The following is a 12450-nucleotide window of genomic DNA, read 5'->3' as shown; positions in this document are numbered from 1 at the left end:
CCTTATTTAATTTTTTGGAGGAAAAAATATAATCAACATTGCATTTTATATTTTGACTTTTATTACGCCTTTAAAAATAAATATATTGGTCAGTTTTCTATGAAACCGCGGATTGTTGATATTAAAACCACATAGTACATAATATCACTTTATTAACATTTTAAAGCATAATTATAGAATAGGCAACAGTCTAAATTAACAATTTAATTAAACATTTGCTTTGTGCAGTAAATGGGAATGATGACAATTCGGTTAATTTAATATGGACTAGAAATTTGCAAGCACTAAATAACTAAAGCTACACATATAAAAAAATGCGTTTTTGTATCGGTTGTTGTCTTAATTTGAAGAACTTTCGTAAATATGTACGCGCATTAAAAAAAATTAATAAAAATACAGTACGGTAGGCGCATATATCGACCAAATTACTTAACTGAGTAGGTAAGTAATAATATTTTATACTCAATAAATTATTATGCTTTACCACCATTAAATGCCGATATTGCTTGTGGATGGCTGAAATATATCATTACAAATCTTTTGAGGGTTGGTTGCAACTGGCAACGCTAACTTATGAACTACTTGGGTGCTTTCTATACCAACCAAAAACGTGCTCTACCACCGAGTATTTACAGTAGAAAATACTAGTACACTGGTTCAATTGTATTACATAAGTACCTACTAGAAATTCGAGTTATCTATATTCGCACACCACATAAGTGCCTTTATCAATGTAAAATGTACTGTATGGATTACGTTATAAGGCGTAAGTATTTCTTTCATTTGTTAGTCGTATACCTCGAAATCAAAAAATCCTTGTAGCTTTTCACCTATTCGCATTTCACCTTGATAGCGTTTTTTGTTGTAGCGTATAATATCGGTAGTATATTTTGTTACTAGCATATATTTTTAACAGATTTTTACAACAGTAGCAAATTTTTATGTAGCATGTATTATCAATAGCTTATTTATTAAGCTGCATATATTTTGAATAGCAGGTAAGTATTTTATGTCGCATCTTATTTGGGTCGCATATTGTTATAGTGTAAAAGAAATATCGCGATATGTACCTTATAATGCATTAAAAACAAATATCTATCAAGGTGAAAAGCGACTACAGTGAAGGCAGACAGGAAAGTAAATCTACTATGATTTTTTCAGACAGTTGTCAGTAGCGATCAAAAATTATACTACAACAATAAAAATCTATTCAAAAATTTTGATATCGCGGCGAAATGCGAATAGGTGAAAAGCTACACGGATTTTTTGATTTCGAGGTATACGACTAACAAATGATTTCTTTTAACTATTCTATTTTATAAATGCCGAATTTGAATAGACATAAAAATAATAAATTATATACCTAACTGTATTGTTTTGTTCAACTGATAGGCTATAGCAGCATCTATTTGTATCACGAAAATTATTTCCACATTTTGAATCGGGGTTGTAAATGTGCTAAGCCAGTTTTAACAATTTAAATAAACTGAAATAAGAATTCATATGAATTCTGACTGTTCCATCGCAGTTATCACTAGGGGCGCTAAGGCGCTGCATTGTATATATTATGTAAAATAGGAAATCATTTTCTTTTCAAAACTTGCACTCTGCTTACAGTGTGCTGTTTGCGAGCGTAGATTTTGAGACTATACTTTGAAAACTAATTTACCGTCATACGCTTAGTGAAGTGACTAATGATCTTCTAGAGTAATATTCTGCACCCTCTATCTGGAAGTGAGAAAGTATCCAGTAGATACAAACTAGAATTTCAAGTTAACAACAAATAATTCAATTAATAAATACCTTACAAGCGATGTTGATGTAATAAAATTAAAATTCACGTTACACCCTAACATTTTCATTCAAAATGATAGACGGAAATAAAAAATTTGTTATCCATTTAGCAATTTATGTTTTGAGAGATCTAAATAAATATAATATTTATTGCTTGCCCGATTACCTACAGAGGATGGAATGTTGGTACTTGACGAAGGCTATAGCGGCTAGCTCTTTGCAGAACTCTTCTAGCACTATCAGGCTTTCTACTAGTTGGTTGTGGTCGCCGCTGTAAAAGAAAAAAGTTGTCTATGGTAAGTACAAGGGTTGGCAGGAAACACTTTTTTTACAATGTGAAAAAACTTCAAATTAAAAGTGAAAACAAGGAATATTATAGTAAGGTCTGATTTTTTTAAGACGACCGAATGGCGTAGTGGTTAGTGACCCTGACTACTGAGCCGATGGTCCCGGGTTCGATTCCCGGCTGGGGCAGATATTTGTTTAAACACAGATATTTGTTCTCGGGTCTTGGATGTGCCCGTAAAATGGCAATAGGCCCGCCCCCTATTACATTGGGACTAACATAACACTCTGGCGAAAAGTGGGTGCAGCAATGCACCTCTGCCTACCCCGCAAGGGAGTACATTAGTACAAGGCGTGAGTGCGTGTGTCTGATTTTTTTACATTCTGAACGGTTTATCAACAATCGATTGTCCCGCGATTAAGTCAGAATCTGTCAATTTAATATGTGAGATTAAAAATAAGACTTTAGTTAAGTAATTTAATTTACCTCTCATCGTAAGCAGGGTCTTCGCTCATCAGCTGCATCCTTGTATTCTCAATCAACTTCTTGTAATTTCTTAACCTCGGTATCTCCATAGTCAACCTCTTTGCTACTTCCTGAAGAGTTTTGAACAACGTCTGTGTCTTTTTCGCAGTTGGCAACATTGGGTTCAGCAGATACTCGTGCAAATGCGGATGCGGCATGAGTGCCAACTTTGAAATAATACACGTAACATGCAAGTTGACTTGGTATGGCTGCATAGTCATATTAGCCAGCAATTTGAACAACATTCTCAGAAACGGGCCCTCATCAAACTCCTCTTCATCCGGAGTTGAAGTCAAATCTCTTGAGTTCGATCTCAAAACTAATCTTTGGGAGAAACATTCCGATGCTGGCTTGTTACATTTTCCTATTTTATTGCTTTTCACATCCTCTTCCGTGCAACACTGGCTGTCAAAAGTTTGCGCGGCAAAACTTTTCTCTCTAATAGTGTTGGGGTGACCGGTATTAACCGGTTTTTCGAAGACTTCGTCTAGGTGGATATCAGCTTCCGGTCTGCTGTCGTAGCTATGGGTCGAACCCGCCGTGGTGTCTATCCAGTTAGTGCTGAATGTTGAAGTCAAATCGAGCCATACCTGCAAGGTAATGGGGGAATATGAAACCTCACAGGTTGGACCAGGTGTATTATGAAAATAATTACTTAATTTTAGCTAATATAGGTAGGTCGTAGGTACGGGATACTTACTTCTTAAATCATTGATCATATTATCATACGAAAATAGTAGCACTATTTATTTCTCAAAAATATGCTGATGATTAACATTAGTGTTTATGTCTAGGAGTAAATATAGAGGTTTAGAGACTTTTATAAGCATTTAGTTTGCAAAAAGTTTAGTAAGTAAGACTAATTTTCAGCAAGCTTTTATCTAGTTCCAAATGGTGGCCCATACCTGATAATGTCTATGGGCATCGTGGATGTACTGTTCATAGTCAGCACCCACCGGATCGGACAAAATGGCGCGCGGTAGCAACAGCAGAAAACTGCAAGGAAAATAATAGGGACTTTAGAAATAAAACAAACGAGATATCTTACAAAAATACTTTAATTACAACTTTGTACACGTACAAACTTAACATTACTGATATGACGCAATGAATGGTGTAAATATAAAAATCTTTTTTAACGTATAAAAAATAAAAATCGTACAAAATCACAGATCTTTCTGGCTTCCGATTAAAATAAAACCCTCGCAATAGTCTGGGTCATAATGGACAAGTTAATTTTAAAACTCAACTAAAGGTCCGAAATATCTCTAACCATTTAATTGAGTTTTAAATGAAATTAACCCTATTTCAAATTATTAAACAAATTCGGTGTCAAAATTATACCAAATCATGCAAAATAATATAGGCACAAAACATTTACAGATTTCTGAATTATCTGTCTTATAATTTATGGCCAAAGAAAAATGTATGTTTAATAAATAAATTATACAGTGTGACCTGAAATAAATTTAGAAGAAAACTTCTAAGAAAAATTGTATTTATGTACAAATATTGTATAATATAGGAAAATAGGTACCGTAAACATGGCTTATTGGAATGAATCATTGAACTCAAACTCAATGTCAAACTAAGATTACATTCTGAGCAAAAACATTAATTTTAAAATAAAATTATAATGTAACAATTTAAAGGTATAGGGTGAAATTTTGTCAATAATTGGACCAAGCTTAGGTCGGCCAAAGTGCCTTACATACGGAAAAGATGTTTGAACAACATTATTATGCAAAAACAAAACAGTGTTACAAAACTTTAAATTATTGTCAAAGTATTTAAATAAATAAATAATGCGTTTTACTGTTCAAAATTCATTTTATCAAACATTGCACAGTAAGTTTGCTACAATGGCCTACATATGGGTGTATCACTAACAAAACTCCACCCTGTTTACAACTAATTAATAGCTATTCTGGCACTATCGGTGGTTCGGCAGCTAATTCGGTATTTTCATTCTCCATTAATTCTTCAATTTTCGATTTCAATCGTTCGAGTCTATAATTAGACATTTTACAGTTAGATATATAATATTTTAATTGGCAAAAAATATTGGTGTCCTATTTAAAAACTAAAAAAATATGATAACTGGTAGATTTGATGAGTGAAAAGTGAAATGATCCATGCTGTCGGATGGGTATGTAAAGCAGTCGTTAATGAAAAGGAGATTCTGTACTGGGCTCACAGTTGGCCACTATAATCTACTCCTGCGTAGTTGTCTGATCTGAATGAGCGGCCAAGCGAAAACGACCAAAGGTCATGATTATGAATTCAATGTAACTATTGGATTGTGTAATCCACTGCTTGAGTTACAGTCGTAAAGGAAGAGTTTTTGGTTTTAGGTAGATATGGGCTTTAAGTTATATCAATATTAAACAAATCGTGCTGAAATATAACTAACTAGCGAGTTATCGCTAACTACTCCTTACTCCTTTAACGCGAATTTCCAAAAGCCGTAGAACAAAAGTTGTTCCAGGTGACTCCTGACTCACCCCCTTTCCGATCGTCTACTATTTACAAGACACCCTGTATACAAACTCTTACCTGTTAATAACCCTGTGTATGTTGTCTCCCCCCCGCGCGCCCGCCACGCCCTCGAGGATGTCCGAGATCTGTCGATAACGATCCCGTGTAGCCCTGCCTGATGACCCATGAGTTACCCCCTTTGAGATCATTAGCAACTAACAATCCATACAGCGTCGTTCGCTTGTCAAATCTTGTTTCTTGTCTCGCTTGTTTCATAGTCGAGCGATGCTACTTATGGCTTGTTAATTGCTAATGTGTCGGCGGTGGTACGGTGGCTGTATACAAACTCCCACATACCTGTTAATAATCCTGAGTATGTTAACGCGCATTAAACGATTTCGATAACGAACTCGTGTAGTCCTGTCTGATGACCCCTTTCCATGATGATCCATATTATTATATTTAAAGGACACTCTGTACACAAACTCTTACCTGTTAATGACCCTGTGTATGTTGTCTCCCCCCCGCGCCCCCGCCACGCCCTCGTGCGACAGAATGTCGGAGATCTGCTCGTTCACGTGGTCCTCGTGTTGCAGCTGCTTCATGGCTTCTCTGGAAACAAGGAGTTTGGAGGATTAGGTTGGGCGTGGGACGCTGTCTAGCTGGGCTGATTAGACAGGTTGGGTTAGGTCAGGTGATGGTGATGATTTAAACTTTTATAGGTGGTAGCTGAAATATTACCACCTTATTTTGAACTCTATGACATGGAGTTATGGTGGAAATACAATTGAATGATACTATTTTTAGCTTTATAAAAAGTTAAAATTAGGGTAACAGAGGACTAAAAGAAGTTCGTATTCATCATCAACTAGCAATAGTGAAGAAGATTATTAAAATCGTCTTAGGTACAGCTAATTAAGTATTGCACAATACAGAAGCTTTCACATTTCGTAAAAAAATACTGTAATCAACAAACTTCTTAGAAAATTACAGTTTAAGAACCAAAATTCATCAAAATGTCCACCTTAACCATTTTGCCTCACAACCCCGAAAAGTCAAACTCCACAACAACATACCTATTCCTCTCCCGCTCCTGCCAAAGCGACACGTCGTTCAGTCTATCTCTTTCATCATCGTCGCTCCTCGCGTCTGTTTGAGGCGAGTAGTACCCGCGAGTGCACAGCCGGGACAGGACGAGCTTCTGTATGCTGTGCTCCGTGGGACGCTCTATTATTGTCTGCAAAAGATTTATAAAAAAAATTATTAGGAGTATTGACAGATTTATGGAAAGGGAGAGTTGGCAGGAGCGTCCATGCCATTATCATATTGTTTATCAATTGTGCGTTATACAACTTATACACTCTGATAAACCTGGAGAGCTGTTAGAGGATTCAATATTGAGCCGGCGCAACGCAATTTATTAGAATAAACATTTGTTAAATTTATTTTAAAAGAATTTCTATTCCACTAAATGCACATATACCTTATTAGATTCAAGACGACTGCCAACCTTACCAGTGATAATTATGAGGTATGTTGCTCAAACGTGACTAAATACATAGTTCTTATAAGGGGTAAAAGGGTGACTTACCTCAAAGAACTTGAGTGTCTCCAAGGTCAATTCATGGCAGTTAGTGAGGCAGTTGTTGATCAGTTTGTGCAGAATTGGCCACTCGCACACTTCACCGTCTCCAACTAGCCAGTTTGAAAACTCTGGCAAATAACAAATACACATTAGTATTAATAGCATAGGGAAGGTAATTAGGAACAAGAATGGTCGCAATACAGTGCCCTGTGGAACCACCATATTAAATTTCACCCAGATGTTCAGATAAATAGTGTTTACACAAAAATTTAAAAAAGAAATAAACTACATAATTTGTACAAATGGCGCCCGTAAGAGTAATTTCTTCCAGATCCAGTTGTTATTTGATGAAGAAGGCTAAGCACACAACATTATTAGCTTATAAAATCGACTTAAGAAGATAATAACAATTCAAAACTCACCATTAATAAGCTCCTGACTGTCAATAACCTTCAAGCACTTGCTGACAATGGCCGTCACTACCACTGTGTGGTGCAAGTCTGTGAGGCCACACTCCACGGTCGCCTCGAGAAAGTTCTGGCGGAATATGCGAGCTAAGTGCGTCGCTATTATTGGGTGGCATTCCTGGGAGAAAAATGAGAAGTGTTATGAATTTAGTAAAAGAAAAACATTGTGAATATAGAGGGGTTTGCACAAGTGGTACTTATAGTAAGACAAAAGGAATCCTAACTAATATTACACTCACGGGCAATGAAAAGGTTCCACTTTGAAAAGCATCAAATTACTCCTAAATGAAAAAGGCTAGCTTAATGGCGCCTTCTGCAACATTGAAGTACATTTAACAGAGCGTTAGGATATTACCAATTTAAAACGATAATATTTTGTTCAAATTTTAAATTAAATGTTTGAAAAAATCGGAGTTGTTTGGTGTCGGAATTTTGTGAGTGGAACTTTTTCATAGCTCGTGAGTGTATAAATGCGAAAGTAACTGTGTCTGTCTGTCTGTCTGTTACTCTTTCACGCCAAAATACTGAACGGATTTGAATGAAATTTGGTATACATACGGTCTAGACCCTGGGAAAGAACATAGGCTACTTTTTATCCCGGAATTTCCACGGGAAAACTTTTTAAGGCGAAGCGAAGCTCGCGAGAACAGCTAGTAAATTATATATGTTCTACTTTTGGAAATTGGTTGGCCTAAAATCCATGCCCCTTAGTAAAAAGTGCTAAATCACTCGAATTTATACCCTGGGCGGGATTCGAACCCGTGGTGTTGAGCTTCAAAAGCAGGTCCACTACCGCCTGAGCCACAGTGTCATAGTGTCAATATAATGTATGGTATGGTAGGTATAGTTTTTGATCAAGTTTATGTATTGATATTTATGTCATATTAGTATGTTACCTTCATCAAAGTATCACAGTAGTCGAGCCAAGAGAAGAAAGACGTGAGTTCTCTGTAGCCGAGGAATTTGTTGTAGGCCTTTTCTCCGAAATCTTGTGGCACGTATCTGTGCAACAAGGTACAATTATTAGAAACGTTAACAATTGGCAAATGGTGGTTAGTCATAATGGTTACTCGAAAAGGGGTTGCAATATGTCTTCAATAATTTACTTTCTCCATCTTTCGTACTGCATTCCATTAATCTTTGAGCCATCAAAATGCATCATAATTATGTTCATCAGGTTATGTCAGATTACTATTACACCGCACCGGGACACTTGATCAAGGAGGATAGAATATGGCTGATCAAGTAACTTTATTACTAGTGTTGCAAGTTGCACAGTTCTACACCGGTGTAATATAGCCTTAATACTGCCTGTGATACCACCGTACTGCCTGTGATACCACCGTACTCACCCCCAAGTACTGTATCTGGTGTCCACACAACCCGCGTCGATGTTGGCCGGCACGCACTTGAACCTGTTGTTATAGTATGTATTAGGTTTATGTAAATTATAGGTATATATTTATTATATTTGTATTATGTGTAAGTATATGCTAGTGTTTACAGGTATTTTAACTAATTATCTTTTTCCTCTCAGTCTATCGCACTACCTATCACTTACTCCACAACGTCCAAGGTTAACTGGAAGATAATGCTATTAGCATTAAGTTCGCCTATGTACAAATTTATAATTTATTTAATCCTTTATTGCACAAATATATAACTAATAAAAGCACAAAAAGTGGGCTTAATGCTAAGAGCATTTTCTACCAGCCAACCTACAGGAGGTACAGGAAAACTGGTACAAAGATTATGTGTAATACATAATTCAAAATTTAATAATAACAATAACCTGGCGGCTAGCTGTTCAACCAGCGCCTCACACGCCGCACTACAACCGCTCACGAGATGCGCGATGTCGTCGCAGGGCAGAGAGAACACTATCATGATGCCTTCGCAGGCTCGGAGGACCACTTGGTTGTCCTGTGGAGGTGGTGCGTTTTGAGGGGTGTTTAGGCCATAAAATTTAGGGGAATGGCTGGAATTCTGATTGTATTGCCCTGGATAATGTGGATAGATTTAAGAGTAGAAGGATTCGGAGGGTAGTAAAGTTGTGTAATTGTATGAATAATTTTTAGGTTTGTGTGCATGTTTGTTGGTAAATTTTTCAGATTTGGATTTCAGTTTGATTGGCTATGGATATGGATGGATCGTGTCATAGAAGGAAATAAGGCTTTGGCTTGCTGGTAAATTTTCCTGAAAGAGTTTTAGGTGAAGCAAAGCTCTCGGAAATAAGGTATCTTTTAATGAAGTAAAATACATTTAAAGTAGACAGTGGATTAGATATCAACCTACATAAAGACAAGATTACTCTTTGGTTCAATCGAAGTAAATGATTATTACGTGTGTCTGTAGTAACACAGTTCCAGTTATCATTTCCATAACACTAATTATAATCAGATAACAAAACCCACTTACCGCACTATTCAAATAAGATAGCAGTAGGTCTATAAGCAGGAACTTATCATTATCATCATACACCGTCTTATTGCTTTTACACGACACATTATCATCACCAGCTGAACTGCTTTCTGTTGCATTGCAGTAACTGTCTTTCCTATTCGTCCGGATTATAGAGACATTAGCCAGAGGATTTGGTGGTAGTTCTACTTCGAACAACGGGTTTTTCTTTGGAGTTTGCACTTTGGCCTTTATTGGTATTAGTTTAAGGATGTCTTCTGGTATGCTTAGTAAAGATGTTCGGTCTTCTACGAATGGCGTAGTGAAGATATTTGCTAGTCCTGGTTCTTTTCTTACTAAACCACAGATAGTTAGGAGTAATTCTACTTCGTCTTTTTCTGTGGGTGATGCTGGGCTTTCGCTGCATTGTATTAACATTCTCTGTAATAGAATAACAGGTGTTATTGATTATTGATTTTACTAGCAAAGTAAACAAGATTATCATCTGAATCAATACATTTTCTTGGCTGTCCATGTAATTCAATTAAAATAGATTATAAATAAAATATAACAATACTGGTGTTACATCTTAAGTGCAAAATTTAATAGATACATTATTATCATCATCATAAGCCCCGCAATTTTTTACTGCTGGACAAAGACCTTTGCATAGGAGAGCCACAACACTGTCTTTAGCCATCCCAATCCAATACTCTAAATAATGCTGGCTATTACTCTTGTAAATTTTCTCACCATCATCTTAAAACCCACAACTTTCAGAATAATCAAATAATGTTTCTAGGTACAAACCAATACCACTCTAACCACCCACCTGCAAAGGCCTATAAACATGTGCACTATTAACACACGGCTGCCTCGTCCGCCGCAGCAGCGCCGTCCCCGTGCTGAGAGCCAGGGCCCGCGCCCCCGGGGGCCGGTCCGAGGCGGCGAGGGCAGTCAGCGCGTCCAGTAGACACACCCGTCGCTGGATGATGGCTTCGAGGCACGGGCCGACCGTACCGCCTTGCTGCTCTTTCTCTTCGTCTACTATTAGCTGGAAAGAGATGAATGTTGATTTTTCCGTTTTGATACAATACAATACAATACAATACAATACTCTTTATTTGCACCAAAATAGAACATACAAACAAAAACTTAAAAATAAAAACAGTACAAAAAGGCGGCCTTATTGCTTATAGCAATCTCTACCAGACAACCTTTGGATGGAAGAGAGTTATAAAAGAAAATAGAAATAGAATTAGAGGTAGCTGAGGTGCAAGTGTATAATACACTACTTAAACACTACATACACTAAATAAATAAATACAGCAAGAAAATAAATAAATAAATACATAATATATATTATTATACCTATACTTACATACAATAATACATGTTTTGATTATTGTTATGTAAACAAATGAATAGGTTTTCATATTTTGGTGTAAGTGTACACAATGCTGGCATGTTTGTTACTATTAATTTAACTATTCCTAGTTCTATAATTCCATGCTGTTGGTTTTCCATGCTTCATTAATAAATAAATAAATAAATAAATAAATGCTATGTGAAACATGTTTGTATTAATCACACATGAAAATCGTGAAAATATGTGTGTGAATAAATTTATGGTATTTGAATTTGATAAATTTGTAAGGGTTCTTGAGTGGTGTCATGAGTTTCGAAGAGTGTCCAAAACAAATTCTGCTATACTGCACATAATATTGAAGAAGATTAAATTTTATATTGTACATTAATATAAATTAAATCCCATATAATGTGTTTAATTAAATTGTTGCATTGGCCTGCTTTACTTTATCAAGCTCAATGATTTGTCATGGTAGTGAACAAGGAGGCTATAGTATTGTTATAAACTTATAATTAGCAGGGTGAAGATTCTTTCTCTTTACTCTCAAGAATCATAATATCATTGCATTGTAGGCCAAGGGAGTATAGCCTCAATTTTTATGAAAATGAGTTAAGTACACAAAATCTTTTTTCAACTATTAAAGTTGCCTCAAAAAATAATTACTTGACTACCTAGGCCTACAGAGTAATATGCTATTAAAATTTTATTAAGATATACATGATTGTGTGTTAGTGTAACAGGTAAATGTAAAGTTAAATTTCTATGTGCATATAAATTAGAGTTTTCTGGTTTATTTTTATCACAAACTAATTTCTTAAAGAGGATTTCATAGAACATGAATAGACCAAAGTGGATGTAATAATTCACAAAGTGGGCCGTGCATAAAGGCATTTTCCTTCTTATGAAAATGTAAACAACCTTGAGTTTCATAAACTAGCCATTGACATTACGATTGTTGTTATTGTTGGCATTCATTGGAGTGCTTACCTGCAGCATTTCATTGAGATGGTGCGGAATCCTCGTCTCCTCAACGCGTTCTTTACAATTCTGGTCATAGTTTTGATAAAAATTCAGTATCAGCTTCCAATGATATTCAAAATCTTCCAGGCGCGTTGCCGGTGGTGCTAGCTGTAATATAACGTAATTTATCATCACCTGATATGCTTGTTATTAGTATCTATTGTACAAATAATGTTTTAATCACTTACCACATCCGCTGCAGTTTGGAGGACATCAGAAAATCGGCTCAACATTTTGCCTATTGATAATCACAATAACACATCACATGATCTGCCGAAATCGGTCGCAAATTGGTCCACTGGCCGTTAGTGTACAATAAAATCTAATTTGTAGTTCCACATGGTCATTATTTATTATTGAAATTGTTAGTTATGCTGGAAAAGAGATCAGTTTTCTTCACTTTTCGCACTGAAAACTGAAATGAAAATTTTAAGTATTTTCCTCCGAATTTGACATATTAAAATAATACGTCAACGTTATTTTTTTTGCTCTGTGTATGTAATCGATTATTGTGCAAATACAAGTT

General features: G+C 36.0%; 1 protein-coding gene across 2 annotated transcripts; it reads right to left on the bottom strand.

The window, feature by feature from the left end:
* Positions 1-1301: 1301 nt before the first annotated feature.
* On the bottom strand, positions 1302-12393 carry LOC105382624 (FHF complex subunit HOOK interacting protein 2A). 2 transcript variants are annotated; one of them, XM_038106539.2, is made up of 14 exons: positions 12113-12393; positions 11892-12032; positions 10368-10589; positions 9554-9976; positions 8928-9058; positions 8488-8550; positions 8032-8137; positions 7091-7253; positions 6675-6796; positions 6160-6320; positions 5576-5695; positions 3511-3601; positions 2567-3195; positions 1302-2065 (listed from the first exon to the last, which is right to left on the bottom strand). In XM_038106539.2, exons 1-14 carry the CDS (start codon positions 12155-12157, stop codon positions 1957-1959), a joined length of 2526 nt encoding a protein of 841 aa, XP_037962467.2. In that variant the 5' UTR covers positions 12158-12393; the 3' UTR covers positions 1302-1956. The 2 variants fall into 2 exon arrangements, with proteins under 2 accessions (XP_037962467.2, XP_048477928.1); XM_048621971.1 differs by lacking the exons at positions 1302-2065; positions 2567-3195; positions 3511-3601 and adding an exon at positions 4443-4615.
* Between the last annotated feature and the right edge of the window lie 57 nt (positions 12394-12450).

This window comes from Plutella xylostella, chromosome 7, assembly GCF_932276165.1.
Source record: "Plutella xylostella chromosome 7, ilPluXylo3.1, whole genome shotgun sequence".
Lineage (NCBI taxonomy): Eukaryota > Metazoa > Arthropoda > Insecta > Lepidoptera > Plutellidae > Plutella > Plutella xylostella.
Note: the sequence above shows the minus strand (reverse complement) of the source record. Positions and strands in the feature narration are given on the sequence as shown.